The sequence below is a fragment of the Thalia democratica genome, chromosome 3 (genome assembly GCF_965202585.1).
Source record: "Thalia democratica chromosome 3, ktThaDemo2.hap1.1, whole genome shotgun sequence".
In the NCBI taxonomy this organism is placed as follows: domain Eukaryota; kingdom Metazoa; phylum Chordata; class Thaliacea; order Salpida; family Salpidae; genus Thalia; species Thalia democratica.
Window position 1 is genome coordinate 60,160,395 of NC_139167.1, and position 27,754 is coordinate 60,188,148.

General features: G+C 25.4%; 1 protein-coding gene across 1 annotated transcript in view; it reads right to left on the reverse strand.

Annotated features, from left to right (window-relative positions):
- Positions 1–27,754, reverse strand: part of LOC145831246 (usherin-like) — a 115,050-nt gene that overhangs the window by 65,407 nt on the left and 21,889 nt on the right. The window contains exons 32-47 of the mRNA XM_082938406.1: positions 27,281–27,613; positions 26,617–26,777; positions 25,990–26,390; positions 25,458–25,647; positions 24,924–25,174; positions 24,272–24,428; positions 23,692–23,862; positions 23,107–23,324; positions 22,569–22,696; positions 21,588–21,774; positions 21,136–21,279; positions 20,688–20,822; positions 20,116–20,242; positions 19,755–19,860; positions 19,311–19,505; positions 17,935–18,013 (exon numbers count right to left, since the gene is read on the reverse strand). Of these exons, the coding sequence (XP_082794532.1) occupies positions 17,935–18,013; positions 19,311–19,505; positions 19,755–19,860; positions 20,116–20,242; positions 20,688–20,822; positions 21,136–21,279; positions 21,588–21,774; positions 22,569–22,696; positions 23,107–23,324; positions 23,692–23,862; positions 24,272–24,428; positions 24,924–25,174; positions 25,458–25,647; positions 25,990–26,390; positions 26,617–26,777; positions 27,281–27,613 (2,983 nt within the window). The remainder of the gene's footprint in view (positions 1–17,934; positions 18,014–19,310; positions 19,506–19,754; positions 19,861–20,115; positions 20,243–20,687; positions 20,823–21,135; positions 21,280–21,587; positions 21,775–22,568; positions 22,697–23,106; positions 23,325–23,691; positions 23,863–24,271; positions 24,429–24,923; positions 25,175–25,457; positions 25,648–25,989; positions 26,391–26,616; positions 26,778–27,280; positions 27,614–27,754) is intronic.

Sequence of the window (27,754 nt, forward strand, 5' to 3'; positions counted from 1 at the left end):
TTTAAAAAAATGTTTTAATAACTTCAACTAAAACGTTTTATGACAAGTTTGTATTTTTACAAGTTTTCAAACATTTTAATGATATCTTAAACAAAACACTAAAGCTTACTTGAATTAAATTTTACTAGAGATAACAAAAGTTTATAAACAATATTGGTTGTAACAGTTTAAAAAAACTACTAAAAAATTGAAAATTATGTCAAATAAATCAGTAACTATAGATTAATATTAATATATAGTACTTATTTCAAAATGTGATCAAACTTTTATATACAAGTTAACCTTAAAGTACAACCAAATTATTTATACTTTCTTTTTAATGTGAAATATTTATCGATATAGGTTTATTAGACGTCAAAAGTATTATTGTTTTAAACAGTTAAATTATAAAAACTAACTATGATATTAATTAAGACAATTTTATATATCGTAAGCTTCATTTACAAATACTTTTTATTACTGCATAACTAGCTTTATTTTTTAACTAAAAACATATGGTTATAATAAGACTAACCAAAAAGAAGGGAGTTAAAAAAATTACTCTAGAAGTTGTATTCTTTTACTCATATACTTTTCAACAGTTTAAAATAAAATCATTATTTTAAAATATTCAACTGTTTACTTAACTTTTTTTGTGGTTAGTAATAAATATATTTACTAGTAGAGTCTAACAAAATCATTTTCAATCAATAATGTAAAAATATTGATAAATTGATCTTAAATTTAATTTATTAATTAAGCATAGATTGTTCTCATCTTTTCAACACAAACTTTAAACAATCTAAACAAAGTTAGTCCTGTAAATAATATCAACTTCTAAAAAAAGTTTAGAATAAACAATTTTACGTTTATTTTTATGTGTATCATCTTTGCTTTAAATGTAAAGAATTTCTTAAAAATAATTGAGTTTAAGTTTTACTATAGGTAATATTTATTTTTCAAAGTGATGTTATTTTAAAAATGAGATAAGACTGTTTTATTAAAACAGTAAAAAATTTAAAATTGTTACAGCAATAATATCGACATATTTAAGCTACATAAAGTAATTTGAAATGGTGCTTTATAATTTTAAAAGACTACAGCCTGTAAATAAACGTAAAAAATGTAGCTTAAGAAGCGACTTTAGCGGATATTTAAAGAATACGAGTAAATTTAGCTATTAGTTAATAAATATAAACAGTAGAGAAAAATAATTGTTGTCATGGCATTGCCAGGTTTGAGGTCTCTGTGCTATTTTTTGCAACTGGTGAAATTTCCAGTTGAATGTTTTAAGACTCTTAAGCTTTAAATTAAAAAAAAAAACTTTTGTGTTTTAAAATATTTTATTTATTATAACATTTTGGTTCAAAAATGTCTGTCTTTACAAAAAAAAAGTTTTATTTAGAGAAAAAAAACCATAAATTGATTTTTTTATTTCTTGTGTTTTTGAATATTGCTTTGTTGTTAAATTGTTTTGTAATAGTAGAAAAAATTAAACTTACATAACTTTGAAATCATAAACATCGATAAGAAAATATAGTTTATTTGTTTGTTTAAAATTAATTTAACTTTAATTGTATAATGTATTTCTTTCTACGCTTCATTAAAACTTTAAATAGTTTTAGTAAAAATTAAAACTTTTAAGAATTTCTTTAATAACTTTATTTACTATAAATAGTTCACTAAATAAACATATTAGTTAGCACATTGTAAATCAAAATATTATTTTTAAATAAGTTAAAGTGATCGATGTTTCTTTTGTTTTGTTGGTGATTCAAACTATTTTTAATCAAAACGTAAAACTTGTTTTTATTTTTTATAATGATGTGAACATTTTGTCTGTTAACAAAACCTAGTTTCGTCAACCTTTAAAAAAATTACACAACAATATTAAGACAATTATACATTGTTGTTTAATTGCTATCAATTCTAAAAAGTTGTTCAATACAGTTAACTGTACATGTTTAAACTTATTCTAAACAATTTTCAAAAAGTAAATAAAAATTATAAATAATAAGAATAATGTAGACATTTCAAAAGAAAGATATAGTGAATAGAGACTTTAATTGTTTCTTTAGCTTTGTCAAACGAAAACAGAAAACATAAATCAAAGTTTTTTTTTAAGAAATTTAATGTTGACAGATAAAACATTCTACCGAAGTTCTAAAACATCTGTTCAAAATCAATTTTATCGATCGAAATAAGCTCCGATGTATGCGCGTCTAAACTATTTCAGTTAGCTCTTTTTTAACTTTGATATTCATTTTAAAATTGAGATAATGTTTAAAAATTTAAAGTAAACTACAATAACATTTAATGTTAAGAATTAAAGGTTTTTATTCTACGTACAATTTATTGCTTTCAAACTTAAAAAATGTTTAGTTATACAATAACTCAAAACTCTATGGTGAAAAGATATGAGGATGTCTTGAATTTCTTTTAAGATCAAAATGTACATAATAAATTCATTTTCAAAATGTTAGGTCTTTTAAAATTTAAAAATCTAATTTTTGCTTTGCCTTAGGAAATATTTCTTGAAATTTTATTTTCATCAAAGGTACTAAAAAAACTTTAAAACATAATTATAAAAAATAATGTTTAAAACTAATTAACACTCATTAAAAGTTTAATAAGTAGTAAATGAAATCTATTTATAACCTACAAGAAATGTTGTATGGTAAATTAAATACAAACATTAGTTTTGATTCATAGTATAAATTTTAAGCTAACAAAAATAAACTTACAAAAATTCTTTACTACCAATTATAGGTAAGTTAATCAGATTAGTAGGAAAGTCTCTACGATTTGAGTATTCAATATATTAAGTTTTAACGTGAAAAATGATAACGAAAAGTAATAGGTAAAAAAACAAAAACTTAGGTAAATGATAAAAAAATAAATTATTACAACTTTTAAACCGGCAGTAGTAGCGGTTATGATATAAAATTAAATTAAAGTTAAACATTGTGCTTTTGCAGTTAGATTTTAACTAATATTGATATAATAACTTTATAAGACACAATAAGACAACTAATGAAAATTTTGATGTATAAATTTATTCAAATTCTAAATACAGTAAAAATATTTCAATTCTGAGTAAAATTTATGAGTTTTTGAACTCAATCGAAGTTTAAAAACGTTTATGGCGACTTTAGCGGTAAATTAATTAAAGTAATACTTGCTTATAAGTTTTCTAAAAAACTATAAATAAAAACACATCAATACAAAACTAGCATAGCAACTAATGCTCCTGCATATATGTCAATTTTTAAACCGGATAATTTCGGTAAATACCTTGTGCTTTTGTTTCATTTTGTTTTATACAAAACAAGCTGTTTATCAACTTGACGCTTTTATTCTAAAACAGTCTTCTAAAGTCTTTATTGATTAAAAAAATTATAAAATGACTTTTTCTATTGATATAATTTAAAGTGACAAATAAAGAAAAATCTTTCGATTAAAAGTTATAGTTGGTAAAATATTAAGCTGTAGTATAAAAAACTATATTAATATTCAAAAAAAGATAAAAAGAATAACTTAGGCAAATGATAAAATAAAAATTAATTTTATTACAAATTTTAAACCGGCAGTAGTTTTGTTAAATTACATAAAATAAATTCAACATTTTGTTTTCGTAGTTAAATTTGAATTTATAGCAATATAATAACTAAATAAGACACAATAATTAATGAAAGCTTAAATTCATAAAATAGCTCAACTTCAAATTAGCTTATCATCAGCATTAAAATAATACATTAGTTTCATTTAATCTCCAAAGCTGTTGATAACAAAGTTTATGTTAAGTAGTCGTAAAATCAGTAAAGAAGTTAAAAATCGATTAAACTAAAGTTGTATTGGAGTTTTTTCAATAAAAGGAAGTTGTTTTACACTGTGATAAGTTTAATTACTTAGTTTCAAAAATAACTGACTTGATTTTGGTAAATTAACTAATAGTTTATAGGAAAAACTGATCTGTTTTTCTTTTATATTCAAGGGTATGTTAATAAAAATAATAATTAATAATAAATATAATAAATCCTACATAAAAAATGTAAACCCTTTTATAAAAGCAACAAAAAACTATATAGAGCATTAAGAAATTTACTTTTTATATATTAACGAAACTCAATAGTAAAAGATGACTTGTACATGTTGTCTAGTTTTGAAACTAAAGTATAACCCTCACTACAGTTATAAAACTAAAATTTTGTTATTTGAAATATAAATAAAAATGTTTTAGGATGCTTAATTTTATCATGTAACTACGACAAGGAGTATTGTAAAAAATGTTTCAATTTAGAGTAAAGTTTACGAGTTTTTTAACTAAATCAAAGTTTAAAAACGTTTATAGCGACGTTAGCGGTAAATTAGTTAAAGTTATACTTGCTAATAAGTTTCCTAAAATCCATAGATAAAAACATCATTGCAAAACTAGCATGGCTACAAGGCTACCCGAGTATATGTCAATTTTTAAACCGGATAAATCCGGTTAATATCATTGTGTTTTTAACTTTCTTCAGTTTATTTTTATTTATATACAAAACAAGCTGTTTATCAACTTGTTTTTTTTAATCTAAAATGTTTTTTCAATGTTTTTTCATCGATTAAAAAATATAACATATTAATATTAAAACTATAACTAATACTAAAAAAAGGTAGAAAGAATAACATTGGTAAATGATGAAACAAAAAATTTTGTTGTTACAGTTTTTAAACCGGCAGTAGTTTTGTTAAAATACATAAAACTAAAATAAAGTTTAAAATTTTGTTTTTTATAGTTAAATTTTAACTTATAGCGGTAGATAACTTATAAAACACAATAAATAATAAAAAATTTAATGCATAAAATTGCTCAACTCCAAAATAGCTTATCTTTAGTATTTAGATATTATATTAGTTTCACTGAGTCTTTAAACTGTTGATAGCTAAATTTATGTTAAGTTTTTGTATACTCAGTAAGGCAACTAAAAATCAATTAAACTGAAGTTGCTTTGGAGTTTTTTCAATAAAAGGAAGTTGTTTTACGCTATGATAACTTCAATAACTTAGTTTCAAAAATAACTGATTTTGGAGATTTAGGTCACAATTTATTGAAGAGACTGCTATTATTGTATATGATAGTATGTTCATAACAAAGAGATAATAACAGATATAACTTATTATTTTTTGCATTTTATATTATTTTTCAGCTTTAGAAAAATCTTGAATTAAAACAAACAATTATTACCGTTTTCAAAGACCATATGAACTGTAAACGATTTAAGATAAAAAAAAAAGTAAATTTTAGTATTCATTTAGAATTATAGAATAATACTGTTTTATTGATTAAATTTATTTTGTAAGTCGTTTATTATAAAGCCTATTCTAGTTTCTATAGTTACTTGTAAATTTTACTTTAAAAGTCTGGACTTATTTTTAAATTCTCAAAAAAAAAAATTGTTTTTTTTAACAGCAACAAAAAGATACATAGAGCATTAAGAAAATTACTTTTAGTTTATTAACGCAAATCAGTAGTTAAAGATGACTTGTACATGTTATCTAGTTTTAAAACTAAACATACCCTACAATGCAGATAGAATTTTTTTTTTGTAAATAGAATAAAAACATTTTTAGGTTGCTTGAATTTGTTACGTAGTTACGACAAGGAGTGCTGAAAAATATTTCAATTCTGAAGGAAATTTACGAGTTTTTCACTCAATCGAAGTTTAAAAACGTTTATAGCGACGTTAGCGGTAAATGAATTGAAATGTTACTTGCTTATAAGTTTGCTAAAAAACATAAATAAAAACATTAATACAAAACTAGCATAGCGACCGTACCGACTGCGTAAATGTCAATTTTTAAACCGGATAATTTCGGTAAGTCTCATTATGTATTTAAGTTCTTTTAGTTTCTTTATATATATATGTATATATATATATATAAAGCTATTTATCAATTTGTTGCTTTTACTCTAAAACATTTTTTAAATGTTTTTTTTATCGATTAAAAAAATATAATATAATTTTTACTTGTTATAATTTAAAGTGAGAGATAAATAAAAATTTTTTGGCTAAAAATTTATAGTTGGTAAAATATTTAATAAGTAAAATTCAGTGAACAACCTGTATGAAAAAAAAACATGAAAAAAAACATTTTAAGCAAATTACGTTGTGTTTAGATTCGCTGTATACACTATTGAAAATGATAAATACTTAATTTATAACTATATTAAAAACTTTACTATAATATAGTAAAAAAAATATTACAGCAGTAACTTGTACATAAATTATTGTCTCAACGTATATCACAACAACATTTACTGCAAAATAATACATTTCGATAAATAGGTACGAAATTAAGAAAAAAAAAAGTCTTGATTAATTCACATATAAAAGTTTTAAAATAAGCATAACTGAACAAAACTACTATTAATAGGTTTTAGGTAAGCTTTGAAATACCTATTAATGAAACCATTTTTGTCTAATTTTTTTTATTACGTTTTTAATATAAAACTAAATAAGTTTTTCATATTGTCAGTTAATAAAAATTAATAATTTTAAAACTGTAAAATTCAAGAACACTGATGTTAAAAATACATGTAGCAATTTTAAATGTCATTCTATAACTGCAGTAAGACAGCAAGATGCTAGTAAACCTTAAAATAAAGTCAAAAAAACAAATGAAGCGTATTTAGCGGATATTAATACAATACTAATAAAAATGCTGTTTTTCTAAATATAAATAAAAGAGAAGAATAATCATTATTACGTTTCTTGGCTTTCGGTATCTGTGTTATTATTTGAACTAGTGAAATCCCGGTTGATTGTTTCAATCTTATAGTATTAAAAATGAAGTTGATATAAAAATACTTTATTCATCATTTAATCAAAATTAGTTTAATTCGATTTATAGAATTTTGTAGATACAGCTCTAAGGTAAACTTGTAAATAAAAAAGTAAAAACTCTTTAAACTTACGAAGTTTTGAAACCCTATATTTTGTATTCATTTTGTCCAGGTAAAATTAAGTAACAATTTGATCGTGTTTAATTACTATCACGAGAAATAACTTTAGATGAGAAAAACAAAATATTTTAAATTATTTGGTCTTAGAACATACTGAACGAAGAACCTTTCAGCTAATTAAATCACACAACATCTAAATAAATTTTAAAGTCTTGTCCAGTGATTTAAATTTTAATTTATTTGATTCAAATTTTTGAATAAAAATATATCAGTAAATATATAAAAATTGTGTAAGATTTGGTAACTTGACTAAATAAAATAGTTTTTTTAGAGATAATTTTTTCGTCGGTAAAGTGTGTTGATTGCAGATAGATTTTAAGTACGCACTAAATTAAATCATGTGTAATATTTCAATTAAAGTTTTGAAACTTAGGATATTGCTTAATTTTGCAAAGTTTTGCAACTTATAAAAACAAACAGAACTTAAATTTGAATTCGGTTTTGAATAAAAACTAGTAGTTAAATGTTAATTAAAGTTTTTATGAGTAACTTTGACTAGGTTTTTCAGTTCTAAAGCTGCAGTTTGCAATTAATGTTGTGTTTTAAATTAAACAACGAATAAAGCTGTAAAATATAACAAACGGTCTTGATAAAGTTATCCGGAAAGTTTTAATAAAAGTTTGGTAGAATCTAGCTTTTTTAACGACGATAGCGGAAGACTTTGTGTTATTTGTAGACAAGTTGTATAATAATCTCAAAGAAAAGGAGAAATAAACTCGAACTGTTATCCCGAGGCTGTATACATCTGCATTCTTTTAACTGGACAAATTCCGGTAAAATTAAAACTTTACAATAAATATCTGATGCGTTTTTGAGTGACTACACTTCATAAGGGACTTTAACAACTTTCGTATAGATAATACTGTCTTAGATAGAAAAATAATAATAATTGTAAATATATTATGTTATTTTCAATGTAATGATAAAGTTTAAACAAAGCTTAGCTAAGGGCAATAAGGCAACGAAATAACAAAAAAACATTAAAATAACATATATAAACTGTGATAAATCAAGTTAGAAATATTTATTACTAATAAAGTTTTATAAATAATTTTTATAAATTCAAAGTGTAATTCTATGCAATACTTACAAATATCTAAGAAATTAAAAAATTAATATCGAATACCTAGTAGTTATACCCAGTTTTTAGAACATTTAAAGTAATAAAAAATTATGTATAATATTTACTTTTTTTTTTTCGATGTAAAAAAATATTATTTTAAGTAAAAAAAGAAGAGCAATTAAAATATTATAAACATTTAACGTAAACATGCTAACTTAATCTTACAACTTTATTAAGTAATCAGTTTTTGTAAATATTATGTCAGTATTTCAGTAATTTAAAGCAGGTTAAAAACTTAAGTTTATTTCTATACATTTCCACAATAGAGAAAAGTTGCAAAAAACAATATAGTGTATTTATTTTGAAGGAAGTATTAGTTGTAACTATTTTTTAATTTTATAAAGTTTATACGTTAAAACATAAAATATTCATATGATTTTAGACAACATCTGTTTAAAATCAATTTTATCGATCCAACAAAGCTTTTGAAAAGCTTGCGCCTTTACGCTTATACAGCTCATAGTTAATTACTTGGCATCTATATTATACAGTCAATAAGTAAGCCTATATATTTTACAAAACAGTTACTAAGGAGGAAAAAAACTGAGAACTAAAATTCTTAAAGTAAAGTTATTCTATATTTTTCATTTTTAAAATATAATTTTATTAAATTTCTAATGTATAACTGAAGCAAAACTAATTTTTACAAACTAAGCATTTTAAATATTTTTTTAAACAACAATTAAAAATCTATAAAATTTCTCTTTCAAAATTTTGTTTTGCTTGATATATTTCTAACAAAACTATACATGCTTATTATTATTCGATTTTAATTAAGTAATGCAAATACTTTTAAACACTTGAACAAAATTTTATTAAAAATGTATTTAACGTATCTAAAAAATGTCTAAATATCTATTTTTTGTATAAGCTCAATTTTAGAAACCTAATCGCTGTTTAATTTTAGCGAAAGTTTTTTGAAATATTTTTTTAATAAACACAGATATATAAATGAAAAAATATATATTGATATATATGTATATTTGGTTTGTATTTTGTAAAATATTCATAAATATTATAATAACTATTCAAAGTCTAAATTGTCCTGTTTTAAGGCAAATGTCGTTAACATAGCGACATAATTGGAAAACCTTATACATATTTTGTTATCAGTAAAAAAACTAGTTTAGCAAAGAATAAAAATCTATAAAATATTTTAATTTGACATATAAAAATTTGCAATTAGTTTAACAAATTCTTTTTTTAAAACTTTAAAATTTTTCAATTTATTTAAACTTTTCTAAAAAAATAGTTATTCAAATTCACTTAATTTGTTTACCATTCAAAATTTTTGTTTGTAAACTATTTTAAATTTATAACAAATTAAAATTATCACAACTTTTTTAAAACATAGGTTTTCACATAAGCCAAATTCAGTAATAGAAGTTACTCCTTGAAAATTTTTTAAAGTTTAAAATCTTTTAAATATACTTTTAGTGAAAAAAAAGTAATGATTTTAATTAATTACAGTAAACAAAACACTATTGTATTTTATACACAGTTATGCGAAAACTGACAATACCAACGAAATAGATACAATAAAACAACTTTAATTAATTTATTTATTTTTTGTAGCATGTTCTAGTACACTAGTAAATAAGTTAAAAATGTTATTATTTCAACTGAATTACTGATATTATAATAAATTACTGTATCAAACTTTATAATTATTTATACTTTTAATATTTAAGTTTTATCAAAACTATCTAAATATCTACGAATACATTAAAGTACCAACAAGTATTTTCAACTAATTCAACATATTAGTTCATATTTTACAAAACGTAACTTAAATGTATGTTGTACGTCAACAATATGTTGTAAGTACGTGTTGCTGTTTAGCTTGCAAGTCAATCAGTTGTCACTGTATAGATTGTTGTTGATATAAAACAGAATGTTTTAACTTAAAAAAATTAAATATGCTATATTGGTAAGTATCCGAATTGTTATAGACAGAAGTTTAATGCTTTCTAACTTTAAATCTTTACAAATTCAACGTATTTAGTTAAATGTATTATATTACACAAATACATTTATTTAAAAGTAACTTTTATAAGAATGTAGCTATAATGTAAAAAGTATAGAAGACTTTTAAAATCAATAATTTAAAGTTTGGGTTTCAGTACCAAAAAACTTTTCAATTAAACAGTTAAATACTTGTTTGTATTTTTTACGGTGTGTTTTAGGTTTTGTAGGCTATTTTAAACAAAGTTTGTTTACAACAAAGTTAAGCTAACAATATCAAATTAAGTACAAAAGGTTTGCAATACTACATATAACTCTTTCGTTGAATGAAGTTGAAAAGTCTTTAATACTTTCAATAGTTAGTTAAGCTCTTCTAATCGATGCAAAAGTTTTATAAGTTTCTTTAAGCTTCGTATATAAAGTTGAAAAACAAAACGTATTTCAAAAAGTGTAGCGAAAATAAAATAGCGTTTTTTACGACTTTAGCGGATCCGAAAAAGAAGAACAAAACAAAAAAAAAGTTTTCGAATGTTTAAAGAAAAGCTCAACAAATAAGTCACAACTTTATGTTGTACTTTCAAAACAACGCCATCTGCAATTTTAAACCGTTTTCAAAACCGGTAAAACTATTTTTATTATACTTAATACTTATTGTTAAAGTTTTGTTTTCAGAGTTTTTAGGCTTGTTTAAACACATACATGACGCACAGCAAAATTTTTTTAGACTTTACCAAAAGCATTCGTTTAAGTACATATGCACTTAATCTTGCTTAGTTAAGACCACAACAGCTGTTTCTCGCGACTATGCCTGCCTGATGAGTCCTAAAAAGGACGAAACCGGTCATAGGTTGTCTCGGATTCTGTTGCTGTTGGTCGTGCGGTAAAGTTTATTGTTAATTGTTATAAGTTAGTTGTTTATTATCGATGGCGAAAAACATCTTAACTTTGTTGATGATTGGCCAAAATAAATAATTGCTAATATAAAATGAGAAATAAAGAAAGTTGTTTTTATTTAATAGTACTTTTTGGTATAATATTTTAAAAGTACAATTTAATGTAGAACCTGTATGAAGAAAAAAATTAATTTTTTTTTGTAAACAAAACAAGGTGCATTTTATTTAGATTCGCTGTTTACAATCTTGAAAATGATAAACTATAATGATAGATACTTAGTAGATAACTTCATTTAAAAGTTAACTGTAATAAAATTGAGAAGTTATTACAACATTAATTTATATGTACACTAATGTCTCGACGTAAATTATAACAAAATTTATTGCAAAACAATACACTTCGATAAACAGGTACAAAATTAATAAGTTTTGTTACTTTATAAGTGCAGTAAGATAACCAGACGCCAGTGAATCTAAAAACTAAATAAAAAACAACACCTGAAGAGAATTTAGCAGATGTCTATACAATCCTAATAAAACGCTGTTTTTGTCTAATTGTAAAAAAAGAGAAAAACTATCGTTATAATAACCTTTCTAGGCTTTAGGGATCTATGTTTTTATTAAAACAGGGAAAACCCCGTTTAAATGTTTAAAATTATGATAGTAATAACAATTCGAGTTTAAAGTTACTTTTTTATAATTTAATCAAGTTAGCTTAATTTGGTATAAAACAATTTTCATTTAGTTTCGTTTTAAAAGTTTTTAGATTTCGCTTTAAAATAATTTTGTAAGTAAAGATGTTAAAAATTCTTAAATTTACAAAGTTTTAAAATCATAAAAAACGTTTAAGTTTATCTAGGTAAACAACGCTTTCAAAACAACATGAGTCATCTAGATGCGTTTTTAAGTAGAAATTTATCTGTACAATGCAGCTTAAAGAAGCTTATTGAAAGCGAAACCAAATCTAAAAGCTTTTAACCATTTACAATAAGTTTCGTATTTTTAATTGAAACATGTTATCAATAAATTTGTCATTTAAGATGCAATTTACTTTTAATTAAAAAAAGTCTCAAAGATCAATTAATTTAAATAAAAAGTTGTTAATAGTATTGCTTCAGATTAATTCAAAATACAAGAAAATGTTTTCAGATTTTTTAACTGCAATCTAAATAAAACTTATAACCTAAAAGGTATCATAAATTGTTGAATTCTATTGAAAATATTCACTATAGAGTTCGACTTTATGGCAAAATTTATGAATTTTTTTTTGACAAACTATAACTGCACAAAGTTTTTTTTTTAAACTAATTTTTGCAGAAAAAAATATTAGAACAGAAATTTAACAGTTTTTACAACTGTAAAAAGATGGTTAATCTATTGATTTCAAACGTTTTAAATTTTGTCGTTGATAGAACAGATTAGCTTAGAGGTAGCATTTTTGAGGTTAAAGTATCATATTTCAAATCAAAATTATAACTAGCAATAAAAACAGTGCTAAGTAAATATTGATTTATTTTTTTTATTTTTTCTGTTTTTTTTTAAAGTTGTTGCTCGCCAAAATTAAGTGAAGTAGTTTTATACTCAGTAAGACAATCAAAAATCGTTTAAACTAATAAATCATTGAGATTTACTAGTAAAAGGAAGTAGTTTTACGCTTTGATAAGTTTAATGATTTTCAATCAAAAAATAATTAACCTATTTTTAGATAACTTCCATATAACCGATCGAAAATACTGATAGTATTTGTATTTCAGAGCACTTTTTAGGCAAAGAAACAATAGTAAAAATATTTTGGTATTTATTATTTTTTACAATTTTTAGGGTTTCTAAATATGCTTATAGAAATTAAAATCATATTTTAAACCAGAAAAATTGTAAACAGTTTAAGAAAAGAACAAGACAAGTAAGACATACTTTTTTACGTAGCATTCAGCAGTAATAAGATTTTATCAAATGAAATAAAATACCTAGCGTAATTTTGATGCGCATTCTAATTTTATTATTTATTTGTGATATATTACTTAAAGACTTGCAATAAAGCTTAATTATTGAATACTTTTTGTACAAAACGTTTACAGCAAGAATAAATATGTTTATAAAGTGTATAATTAATTTGAAGTTTTCTCTTTAATGAAAACTTATAATTACTTTCCCAACAAAAAAATTATAAATAACAGTGTTAATTTATATAAAGTTCTAACTTTTACACTGACAATATAAAAAAACAATTTTGTTAAAAAAATAGTTATTTTACGTTTAGAATGATAATTAAACATTATTTAAACATAATCTGGTTATGTAAGTTCAAATTATACTATTAGAAGAAAAAGCTCATTATTGAACAAAATTCAAAATTATTAAATTGAAACTAAACAAAGAAAATATAAAAAAACTATATAGACATGAAAAGGAGTGTTTTAAACTACTAAAGTTATTATATTGGGTTTATGCACACTTAAAAAATTCGATAACGACTTTAGTGGTAAATAGTTCCGACAAAATTCGTTATAAAAAATGCCGTAACTTTAAGATAACAGAAATTAAAATACATACCCAGTTTTCATTTGTAGAATCTAAGTAAATCAGTAAACTGGATTAAATTCCCGTAAGAATACTTTAAAGCATTAAGTTTAAAATGTTTCCATGTATTTGTTTTTATAAAGCTACATACCAATACAGATAATTTATTTTTCAAGCAAGTTAATCAAAAGGTGAATGTTGTTTAGTATTATACAAAAATGTTGTAAAAGTAGTTTTTTAGAAAAAAGTATATGAAAATAAAAAATTAAAACTAATTTTTTGTTCATAAGTCAAAAAACTAAACTGATACTATTTTTTATATACTATCTGGTTTTTTTTAAGAAACGATAGTTTACTAACAATATTTACTGCAAACGAATAAAAAACATAACTAGTTGATACTAACAACAGACAAAAAGTAAGCTAAACTTTAAAGTATAAATATGATACGTTTTTGAAAACAAGCTTTAAAGTAAAAATTAGCGTTAAAGTGGAACAAAAGTATTTAATTTATATGTTTAATGAAAACTTTCTGATTTTACTCATTTTATTAGACGTAAAGTAAGTTAAAACTGTCATAAAAAACTGACTTAAAAACTTCTAATTTAAGATTCTTAGCTACTTTTTATTAGAAAATCAATTAATTACTGTTAAGTTATTGTTTAAAAATTGTCATACACTTTTGATTTAGTTCAGAAACTAACTGTTTCTAACCATGATTATTATTTTTTACATACTAGCTTACTATTAAAAAAGAATATGATAAGATAAAACAAAGTAAAGGAAGTAAAAAATTGTAGTTTTTTTGCATATGTTAGCTAAAATACTTTTAAAAATTAGCTTTCGATCCTACTTTATAATAAAACACTCACCGCTATATCTTTTATAATTATTTAATTTAATGAAAATAGTATTTATTTCAGTAAACTAGAGTAATTACTTTTACAGTAATAAAAGCAAATTTAGAATTTTTTTTAATATTTAATAGTTTAGCAAATATTTTCTTTGGCTTTGCAACTTAACAGTTAAAATAGGCATAAAATAAACTCGACACAAAGTTGATTTTTCAAATAACATACAAACTTATAAGTGTTAATTTAGACAAAAACAAAGTAAGTTTTAATTGTAAAGACAAAAAACTCAATAATGGTTACAGAACATTAAAAACTGGAAAAAAAAACAGGTTTAAACCTTGAGTAAAATTTTTAAAACTTTAACACCGTTAGCGGATAAATAAGTAAAAATTTTGCCTGCTTGGTAAATTTTGAACAACATCTTTAACAAAAATGATACTAACAAGTTAAACAACAGAGCAAAGCTGTATACGTCTGATTTTAAACCGGACATATATTTTAAAAGTAGTAAATTTTTAATTTTTACTTTTCTACCGGTTTAGTTTATCACTAAAAGGTTCGCAGATAATTGTCAATTTATCATTTATTGAAATGCTTAATTTATAAAGATTTTTTTGTTATAGTTATGAAAATTTTGAAAAGCATGTGTTGTAGTTCAATCTAACGGCAAAAACTAATTTATTCAACCTATTATAATTGAGTAACATAGCCATATTAAGACAGTCATACAGTGTTCGTTGGCAGTCATACATTTAAAAAAATACTTTAATGTTAAGTGATTAAATTCATTTTTATAAGTAAATAAAACTAAGATATGTGAAAAATTAAAAAAAATATATATTGAAAGAAGTATTAACTATACTTTTATATTTTTTGAAATAAATTAAAATACTTAAGTCGAAGACCTTTTAAAAAAAACTATTGTTGAAAATCAAAGTATTCACACGAATTTAGAAAACATCTGTTTAAAATCAATATTATCGATCTAAGCAAGCTTGAACATCTTGCGCGGTTGTACGTTTAGCTTTTAGTAAATATCTTCCTTTATTTTAAATTACGCTAAAAAGTAAGCTCCTTGAATTTACTTTAACGAATGTAGTTTAAAAAAGTAAACTTTGAAGTATTTATATGTTGCTTAATTATGAAACTTTATAAAAAAACTTTAATTTTTTAGTAATATTTAAAAATTAACCTACTGTTAAGTCTAGTTTACTAAATTTTCCAAATCCTTATCTAAACATTATTTATTTCACACTTTTTATTTAAAGTCATTATGACGTGGCTATTATCAAGGTTTAATACATGTTAATATTATATTCTATAGCTTGGTTAACACAACAGTAGTTGATAAATTTGTACTATAAAATTTCCTACTTGAATAAAACGTGTAATGTATTTGTCGATATATTTTATAAAAACAAACTAAGTTTTAAAAAACTTTCTTTTAAGCGTTTTAATTAAATAAACCAAAAGACTCACTGTACAAGTTCAGCAAAAAATATGATTTTTAAAACTAAACAAAAAGTTTATTAAAATAATATAAAAACTTAATTTTATACTATACAACTTTACAATTTTTATAATTTTTATTGGAAAAAATTAAAAATTTTGTACAATAGTTGCTTAATTAAAGTTTGATGATTAATTTATGTTTTTAGTTTAAGCTATTGAAAAACAATATCTTTTTAAATGTTGATTCATCATCAAACAAACTTTTAGAAATTTTATTTAAAAATATCAACAAAACTGTATAATATTATCGAAATTTCAATGAGACATAAGTAAAATTGTTTTCAATTTTTATTTATGTTTGTGTTTATAAATATTACATAACTTAATATAGTTTAATATTGACTCGAACCATTTAGTTCAAAATTCATAGCTTTAGTTGTCAGTATTTTTTTAGGTCTTATTAAAGCTAACATAAAACACGACATTAGTGGTCAAATAGCTTAACAAAAATTTATAATGAGTTTAAGAAATATGTCTAAAACAAGTACAACGAGGATATTAGTCAAAAGAATTTGTCCGACACTATAGACATCAATTTTGAAATCGGTTAACTTTCCGGTGAAAACATTTAAGTTTTATTATCAATAACAAAGTATTTGTTTTTAAAGGGAAAACTATTTCAAATATTTTAACTTAATAAGCTTGACTTTGTTTGTTTGAAAACAAAAGGGAGTTTATACGAGTCGAAAGAAAGTTATTTATTTTTCTTTTTTATCATTTTATTTGTTGTTTTTAAATTAAAGCAAAAAGTAGTTCTTTTAACAATGAATTCTTGTTTAAAATTTTAATTGTCAAGTTATTACTTTATACAGTTAATGTTTTCATAATTTTTGAAATTATTTGCCTTCTGACAACGTAAACTACATTTTAAATCATTCTTTTAATTTCTAAATAAATACTAAAGCACTTCTGACTAACACAAAAATTTGAATTGTTTATTTGTCTATATTAAGTATTCGAAAAAATATCTAAAGAAAAAAAAAGCATTTACGACTTTAGCGGACATAATAAAAATCATTATGGCAGCATATCTATCAAGAATGTGCAAACAAAAATTAAACTAATAAGTTTTAACTCAAAGGCAAACTTTAAGCACTTTTGCTATATGCATTTTTAGCCGGTTCTGAATCGATAACATTTTTTGTAAAACAATATATTTATTATTATTGTTTGCTTTAAGGGTATAATAAGCTTTTAACGCAGAATTTCTAAACAAAGCAAAGCTAGCTTCTTTTAAATCAAATTTTAAGTAATCGTAAATATAGATATAAAACATTTAATCAAAAAGACAATAGTGAATTAAATGTATATGTTTTATTAAAACAAATAAAACAAATTATCAAATAAATCCATCAAAGTGAATGAACTAAATTCATATGTAAAGTTAAAAAAAATAAAGATGTGCAACTTTTAAAAAACTCTAAAATCCTTTACTAAACTTTTACAATGCTTAAAAAAAAGAAGTCTGTTTAAAAATTTTAAGCAGATGAAACTAAATGTTTTTTTGAAAAAAATAATTATCACTTTTTGTTTTGTTAAGTTTTAATTTTTATTAATTCAAACTCCAGATTTTTGTTGTATATCCGTTGATTAAGAAAAAAGTTGTTGTACTTTATAACTTTTCCCATCCAATTTCAATTAAGTTAAAATGCATTTGTTTTGTGATATATTTCTGCTTTAGTTTAATTGTGTTAAGCTTTCATTTTTATTTTACAAACAACTAAATATTACATTCAGAAAGTTTCAACTGTCCGTCGAAACATCTATTTTATATACACACATATTATTTTAAACTTTTATTGAACACAATACAAACAAATTAGCTTTAAGAATAACCTTAGGTACAAGATAACACAGATATTTACCTTAAACTATTTTAGTAAATTTATATAAATGGACCAGCCTATGGTGCAGAGGCCTTCGTATAACTTGTTTTGATTTCAAGTTATTTTATACAAATTTATTAACAAATTAATAAAATCAAAAAATACTAAATTCTGCTGCAGAGGCCATTGTAGTAGCTAATTTCTACGTTAAAAATATTTATATAATACAAATTAATATCAAAATTTTTGGACTAACCTCTGGTGCAGAGGCCTTCGTAGTAACAGGTTTCGATTTCTCACTTTTAGTACATCCAGCCGGAGTGCACGCTTCTATACTGTATATTTTAATGAATATAATTTAATAAATGTTTAGAATTATTGAATCTTTTCATAATTTTATTTTATGTAATAGTTTGTTTATATTAAATTTTGTAGTTGTGTTCGCAGAAAACTTTTAGATTTTTGTAAAGGTTTGTGGAAACAAAAATAAAAATGTTCTTATGAAACTATGATATAAACATATAAACAAGAAAAAGTTTTATTAGCTTAGGTGTAAAATATCTTTTATTACAGTTATGCAAGTTTTGCAGAAGTTTTTACAGTTGAGTTACTCAGATCAGCAAAAAAATAAAAAGCACTGTTTTACTATGTGACATAAACAGTTATTCTTTCTATGGAAAACTAGTAATATATAGTAATGCTTAAGGAAAGTTATACTTTGCATTATAGCACAAGATAAATAGTTTCATCACAAAAGTCCATATTTTTTGAGGAGCGATTAATCTATAAAGAAGAAGAACATGCTGTAGCGGTTTAAGTTTTGCCGCTACTTTTGCTTTAAGTTTGCTGAGTGGTTTTGATAAAAACCAGATATTTTTAGCATTCATTTTCAATGCTATATAACATGTGTTTATTAGAATATGGTCTAATAGACAAACAAATACAAAATGTAAAAACGTTAGTTTAAAAAATTAAAAATGTAAAGTAAATGTTAGTTTATTCTGTTCTTTTTAAGAACAACTTATATGTTGAATTATGAACACTATTTATTAAATCTCCTAAAATATTGTTTAAACTTAGTTGTAGATTTGTAAAAAAGTTAATTTTTAAAATGTTATGTCGAGAAAAACAAAATATGGTAATTTTCTGCTAAGCTTTAAAAAGAAATGTTTACAAAACAGTAATACTTTGATAGAATATTTTAAACTTAACTTAAAGTAAAACAAAACCAAATTGTTTGCGATCATAATATAAAGTCAAGTATGAACTTAAACTTAATAAAAGTTTATAGAAAACTTGAGTTATTAATAGACAAAAACAAAGTAGTACAGGTAGTCAACGCTTTAAGGTAAGATTTTTTCTTACAGCACATAGTAGAAAAAACTTAAATAAAATAAAAAAAAATTATTTATAAGCAAGTATTTTTTAAGACAATGAAAAAAAAGCATTTATAAGCAAGCAAGAATATTTCTTAAAACAGTGTTTAGATTCTTACAAAAGTAGTCCTAAGCATGATAACTATGACCATTAGTTTAAATTGTAAACTTGATTTAAGATCAAATAAATTCTTACCGCAGAGAAAATAAACAAATTTTAGCTACAATCAAGTATACTACAAATTTTAAAAGAAACCTGAATGTGTAAGTAGTAAACGGCTTCATATTGTAAACTTCGTACTCAGTTAGATTTCCCGCCAACTCGATCAACTCGCGATCATCCAACCATAACTTGTATGACGTCACAATACCGTTGGGTGACGCTGGAGGCGACCACGTGACGTATATCATGGCTTGGTTGCGGTTGACTGCCTTTGGTGGTTCAACAAAGCTGTGGAGAAGTCGTAGTTGAAATTAGTTGTGTTTAGTATAACACCATCTAATAGATATAAACATTTCCTACTATTTTAGCAAATACTTGGATAATAGTATTGAGGAATACTTCTTAAAATTAAATGTTCATCAGATATAAATTTTTAGAGAGAAATGGACTTAAATTAAAAGTTAAAAAATAAACAATTTCTCTTTTAGAACAAATTTATAAACGAAAACTCTGATTTGATACTGAATTTTTACCAACCTAGGTGTAGAAGGTAAGGTGAAAATAGAACTCCATTTACTAGGATTAGTTCCATAGTTGTTAGAAGCTAATAGCTGAAATTCATATTCTCTGTATGGTAGAAGACCTAAAGATGAAGGGTATAATTGCTAAATCGTATATATATAGTCACATTATATTTTATAAAACTTTTAATAAAAAATTTATTGTTTTCATATAATCTAGATTCTAGGCTGAAACTTACAACTTTTTTATGTCTAACTATGTAAAGTAGCTGCAACTAAACTATTATCATTTTTTAAAATTAAGTTTCGTAGTTAAAACAAACAAGAAGAATATTATGTTTTACACATAAAACTAATACTTCTTTAATTTGATAAACCTGTCAGATTGTAGCTCATCTGCCGAGTATCTTCATCAAAAAGATGCACCTCATCACTCTGGGGATTTTTCTTTCTATATAGTAGTTGGAAAACTGATTTACCTGGTGCATTGTTTCTTGCAGTATCCTGAAAGCGTTATAGTGTTTTAAAATTAAAATGTTTAAAAGCTCATTATTTTACAATGTTTCTCCCTATTTATAGTATTAGAATAAACATTTCATTATGTAAACGTTTTTCGATTGTAATTTTTTCTTGGAAAAAGCTCAAGTTGAGAAATTAAATTGTTATAAGATAATACGTATACAACAATTGTTATGCGTGATCTGTATTTCAACTTCTTACAATCCGTTGTATTTTGAAATGTTTTGATTACTTTTAACAGTTTAATGAACAAAAGATTTTTTGTAAAAACCTTTTTATCAAATAAAACGTAACACTTACTTTACCCTTAACATAACTTTAAAAACTCCTAGTAAAATTTTTATTTACTATAGTGATCTTTTAAAAATTTAGATTTTGCACAAAAATAATTAAAAATTTTACTATAATGTCTTATACTCAATTCAACAACCTTCCACGAAGCGAGGATGGAGTTGGAGGTTGTGGTGATCAGCTTGGGGGCGGGAATTCCCTCGGGTTTCCCCGGTGGCATGGAAACCGTCCTCATGTTGCTAAGCAGGTGACCCGCCGTGTTGTATGCCTTAACCTGTGTGACGTCATAATATAATACTTACTCGATAGTTTACTTGTTGTTTGTTACATGATTTGCCTAACGTTAGTTATAAACAACTCAAATACTTTCAAGTGGAAATTACTTCGAAATTAACAGCATAAAATTAGTTAGATCTTCTTTTTAATTTTAATAAATTAAAATACAAACATGAACATGGATTATATTTATAAAGGCGCACGTGAAACGAGTAACTTTATTTAACAAAAATTACATAATTTATAAAACAATTTAGTTATTCTTTTATACAATTTATCTTGTTGTTCTTTTACTATAATAGTTTACTTACTTTCACGATATAGTCAGTGAAAGGCATGAGGCGTTCAATTTTCTGCCATTCTGCGTATTCGCTTGTGTTCAGCATAATTCTAGTTTGTTTTTCTATTACGAATTCTTCTGTGTTTTCAGCAAAGAACAACCCTTGACAGATTACCTGTGTGTTTAAAAAAGTGTTTATTAGCATTTAAAACAATTGGAATTTTTTTATCGTTGATGATTGACGTAGATTTTATTTCTCTTTAATAATTGAACAGTTTAAACAAAGAATGTTTCGAAAGCTTGTTATTTAGAGAAATCTTTATGCAGCATAAAGTTTCAAAGTAAAAAAAAATTAAAAATAGTTTTAAACTATATTATAGTCTAAAAAAGGATCAAGTTATAAGTAAGTTAGTTTATTTCAAAAAACGTGTTTTGATTATCATAATTAAAAAACTTAAAAATATTTTACATCACCCTACTAACCTGATAAGTGAGTTCACCATTCTCGCTAGCCGGTTTGGTCCACTTGGCTTCTAACGTCTTGGGTCCTACTACCGTCACTGAAAGCCTCACTTCGCCCTCAGGTGCGCTCTCTAGTGTCCTGTGTGTGACGAGTGGGGAGAAGCTGCAACCTATTGTGGTGCACACCTTCAATCTGAACTCGTGCTCACTGTATGTAGAGTTGTAAATGTTACTACAACAGATATATTTTAACTAAAAGAAAAATAGAAAATATTAATGATTACCAAATTATTGTATTTTAAAAATTTCTGTTTATTTACTAAAATAAAAAACAAGCTCAAATTAAAAATCAGTAGAGCAAGTATGTTGTTTATTGAACGACAAAAAAATACGCTCAAAAGGTTTGGTCTAAGGATCTGGTGTATAAAAAACCTTTCAGTTATCGAGTCATACACCAAAACAGTTTGACGTCATGCCTAGGACAGTAAAGTAAGTTAGATTGAAGTTTACAGTTTAATTCCAACATAAAAGTTAGTTTTAAATCTTATGCAACAAAAACACACGCTATGTTTCCACCAAAATACATTATCAATTTATCCTTATATATACTACTATATAACATACGATATATACTCAACTCTCTGCATATAACATACAGTCAAAGTGTTAGATATTTATACACTAAGTTATTGTAGTAAACAAATAAGAGTTTTGTATAAGATTAAACTATAAACATTATTAAAAACGCGTTTTCGATAAATTTCAATCTGATCTGGTAACTGTATAAAAATGGTTTAGTACATCTTTAAAAAATTATCTAAAAGAACCAAAAGTTTGAATTTTGGATTGACTACAAAAGAAAATCACTATTTTTCATTCTTTAATAATTTAACTGTTTTCTATTGACTGCTGTGTACTTTTATCAAAATAAAGACTTTTGGATACACTAAAACAAATAAAAAGAGTTATACTAATTAACGATCTATAGAAATCATACGAAACCTGTAAGCTCTCATGTAGTTGACGACAAATGATCCGGTTTCAGTAGAAGTGTGAATTATTTCGTCATTTTTGTACAAAGTGTACAAAGTTATTTTTCCGTTAGGCATTTCCGGTTCTGACCACGAAACCTGTGTAATGTTTTTTTAACATTTGATATACTATTAGATGGTTTAAACTTTGAGAGCTTTAAAAATACAATAAAAGAGCAAAACTTATAAGAGTTAATGCCCTAGATGTGATTTAACACAAACCAAATTTAAAGTACTATATTATAGTTTTAAACATGAACTACTCTATTGTACTTGAAAGTCAAACAACAAAAAGAGTTTCAAAAAGATCTTGCACAACTCTATTGTGACGTAGATTTTTCAACTTTTCTTTAAGTTTGTTGTTCTCTTATAATAGAACCTTATTGTAGTAGCTTATTGCAAGAACCATACCCTTTATATTTTTACGACATTAAAAACAACAAATTTCGTTGTTTTTACTATAACATCAAAAATAACAAAAATTACTTTTATCAAAATCAACAACGAACCGTGAACGTGGAAGAACTGTTGGATGTGACATGGGGAGCGGGCACTTTCTCCGGTATGCTCTCGTGAGTCCTGCACTGAGTAGGGTGGGATTTCGTGCAACCTCCGTAAGTGCATGCCGATAGTGTGACGTAATAAAGAGTGCCTGCTGTTAGATTATCAAGCTTGTGCGTGAGGAAGTTCTCCGTTGATGAGTAAACTACCTCGTCTACATCTGATTCTGTGTTTTTAAAAAGAAATAAAGACTGATTAGTTTGACTAGGGTAAATTATGTTTTTAAACAGTATTGTGTAAGTCTGAGCACGTGTTTATACTAATAAAGATGAAGTTAGTAGTTTGTATCTAAAGAGAAGTTACTACTATTTAAATGTTGTACAAACCAAATTTTGCAGAAGCAAAGTATTTTTAAGCAGTATAGCTTCTTACATAAATGTCATTTGTATTCTACAAGATACGAGTATAAAACATAAGCTTAAAACTCAAGGCAAACAATTGTCTTTAAAAATAATTTAAAATGCAACAAGCAATTTGAAATAGTAACGACCACATAAAAAAAACCACTAAACAAATATGATTCAAAAACCAACCGTCCTCCCTCAACAGTATCTCGTATTTTTTGAACACGCCGTTCAGCACCGACGGTTCCAGCCACCTGAGTTCAACCTCGTGGGGTCCCTGCACGCTCACCATGACCTGATCCACGTAGTTGGGGGGCAACTGACCGCTCAGGATACGAATGTTCTTGCTGATGTTGCATCCTAAATGAATAGTTATACATATACATCTAATACAATTGGAGTAAGAAATAAAATAATTTAAAACTTTAGTTTAATCTTAATTACTGATCTTATTTATTTACGTTATCTTATTGAAGCTGCAACATGATCTGTTGAATTTTCAAAACATTTCAAGTCTTTTTTAATAAGTTTTGCAAAAGTTAAAAAACAGCTATTTTCTAAATTAATTAGCTCAAAAACCAACTTTAGCTGTTTTATAATCAATATGTGCTTCGTGCTAAAGTTTATATTCATTATTAACTTAATAAAATTTCAAGTGTTAGGTCAGTTTAACTTTTTAACAAAATTAGAGTGATTCAAAAAACATTTATCAGCGTTTAAGCTACCTATTAAGTTCAGAAATAGTGTTAGGCTAGTTATTAACACCAACCTGCAATAGTACAAGCTTCCAATTTGAATGTTTGATAAGTGAATATGTCCAAATTATCCACAGTATAATTTGTATCAAGACCAGTGTATATCTGGCTTCCGTTCAAATACAACGTGTAGTTTAATATAACTCCGTTCGGGTGCAGTGGTGATTTCCACTGTTTAAAGAATGAGTTTAATTATTAAATGCATTTAGAGAGATAGTTTTTTTAAGACTTAGTTTTAATAAAGTAGTAAGCCTTTTAATCATTTAGTAAATTTTACGAAGTTCAACTTAAACAGAAGTTGTTAAAATTGTTTAAACTTAATTTAAGGGTTGTTAAAGTTTAAAAGTTGTAATACAACAGATAAATTTTATCTATAAAAAGATAGAAACGAATATTGATTACTAACTTTTTATAGTTTGAAAATTTATTTAAATTTAACTTCAAAAATGCAAGCTCAAATAAAGAATTAGTTGAGCTTAAAGTAAATTAGAATGTCACAGTTTACAGTGTTTACAATCACATTGCAATATAAATGTTAGTTTTAAATTTTTAGCAGCAAAGATACACGCTATGTTTCTACTATAACTAAAAAAAATCTTTCGAACAGAAAACTTAAATATATAATTTATTCAGTTATTCTTTAAATTTTTAATGATTTTTTCTCACCTTGACGGTCATGTTGCTTGGTGTGACGTCGGCTTCCGGCTCAATGACGTCATCAGGCGCCTCGGAGGGGGTTTTGATTTTCAACTCGCCGACACTGGAGGCGCAGTTCTCCTCGGTGCAAGCTTGCAACGTCATTAGGTACTCTTGATCCGGGGTGAGTGACGTCACGTTGCCGCGGTACACGTCACCGTCGAACGCGAAGTTTCGCGTTGGGGGAAGTATTAGTGACGTCATCATTGTTGAGTTGATTGCTGTTTAAAAGTGTAGAAGTGATATTATTATTTTGATTTTGGAAAGAAAGGTATAAAATTTAAATAAAAGGTTTATGATTCGTTTCAGCTCTAAAGTTTAGCGGAGTTTCAATAAAATTTAATTCTATTCCTTTACTGCTATAAAAAGACATTAATAAACATTGACTTTTACTTTATTTTTCTAATACACCACAAAAAAACTTATTTCGAAATTCTTGATTCAACTTTAAAAATATTTAAATATAGTCTAAAACCAATCATAACAAAATAAACAAACACTAACGAGTAGCAGTGACCGTGAAGTTCAACACAACCCCGTTTGATTGCACGGGGTCCTTCCAGCTCACCCCAACTCCCCTCCCATCGTAGTACACCGGGTCGAAAGGGGCGGGAACTTGAAGGGGCTTACCCTCTCCTGATCTCATAATCACCCATTTGCCCTGTGCGACCCCACCACCGTTCGAACTCGATACCTGATAAGGCAGTTATTTATTTAATTGTTTGTACAAAAATTGTGTATTTTGAGTAAAAAAGACTCGTATGATGTAGTGCAATTATATTTTGAAACCTTGTAACTAATCTATTTCGTAGCAAGTTACTTTAGTTCAGTTATTTGTGAACTAAACATAAACTTAACATTTGTATAGTTACTTGAAGTTTTAAAATGTATGGTTAAGTACAGATAATATACGAAAACGAAAACATTAAGGGAAAAAGTTAAAGGTTAATAGTTATTTATTTTAAATGTAAACTTCTCTTTTATAAGAAAAATACTTCTAAAACTAAATCAATTTAATTCTATCATAACAAAACACCTTGTACAGCATCCTGGTGAAGGTCGACCCAACGTCATCAACAAAACTTTTATCCCCTCCCTCATAAACCTTCAAAACAGGGTATTCACCGCAAACGAAACTCTCGTTTCTCGTAGAAACCGCCTCTTCCGTTGTCATGGCTTCCATTCCCGACGCGCTGCTATCAACAGTGATATCATTTTCGATTATTACGTCATCATTCTCGTGAGCGGGGCATCCGTCCAAGTCGACAAGTTTAGCAACTCTGACGTCATCAACCAAGTCTACTATGATGTCATTGAAGCGGAACATGCGCATGCACCCTCCAAATGACTGGGGTGAATCTTCTAGCAATGGGAGGAGGTCACCTAGCAACGGATAACCACCGAGATACAAGTCCCCATCCAGATCAATGTCGGCTTCTGAGTATTTGAGTTTAGTTAAAAACGCGTATTGACCAAGTCAAGAAAAAAATAAAAATTTGTTTTTATATTGTTAGTTTCTTTATTCTACTTATTTAAAATAGTTAATGCTTTAATAAACGTTGATTTTCAAAACTTTAATTTAGTTTTTTTTTATTAATATTTCAAAGATATACAAACAAGATTATAAATCAAACTTTATTAAACCAGTTTTTACTATTCGAACCTGTAGGCATTGTTACGTCAGATGAGTAATGTTTGTAATCAAGTTCCATTCTCAAAACTCCTCGTGAATTTTCAATCGTTAGGTGGTGCCACATTTTGTCGCATATTCTTATTCTGATGCTCGATTCGATTATTTCCTCGTTTTCTCGCGATATTATGCACCTAAAATGATATTGTTTGTAGATTGCATAGTTGTATTAATACGGTAATACTTAAACTTTAAAATCTTTTATAGATAAAATCAAAAAACAAACTGTTATAAACAGACATTTTAGTAAAGCGTAATCAGAATAACTTGTCAAGGTTATAAATTTGAAATAGAAGTAGAATATTTTTATTTCAAATTTTTATTATTAACAAGTTTTAATCTGAAATACAATACACAAATTCTAGAAAGAAAAAATAAAAGTGTTTTTAATTTTTAGCTTTTGTTAAAAACGTTTATTGGGTGTTAGCTAAAACTAGTGAAACTAACGTGAAGCAACTAAAAGTATGCATTTTAAAACATTAATATTTATAATATAAACTACAAACAATTATAACTCTAAACATAACACTATAAACTGAAAACTAAGTAATATTTTTGAACAATTTTGAAACACAATCTCAGTGTGTGCAAATTGCAAACGAAAGCTTGAAAACACTGAATAACGAAATTTTCTCACCGTATGGTGTCGTTGTTGAGCGTGGCAACCATCAAACTGTCCTCGAAAATTCCCCTCGCCACAAAAATAATCCCCACGTTACTGTCCGTCCTAAATTCCACTTCGATCTTCCAACCCTGCCTGCTCAACACACCCAAATTGGTTTCCATTTCGAGAAATCCCCTTCCGAGAAAGTGGACCGCGTCACTGTTCAAGTTTTTTGGGCAGCCGTGCCACGGTTGGTACACTCTGTGCCACTTTTGCGCGGTGGACCACTCTATATCGGTCCATTCTCCCAACCCGCCGTGTTGCTGCTGCACCCGAAACCTTTTCAGGCACCCCACTAGTGGTGACCTGTTGTGTAATTGTAAACTATCCAGTTTTTAAAAACGTAATTTTATTTTTTAAAATTTACTTTTAACTTGTGTTATAAGTTGTAATACTAAATAAGTTAGAAAAAATTTTTTTTTTGTTTTACAAGAAGGACTTCAAAAT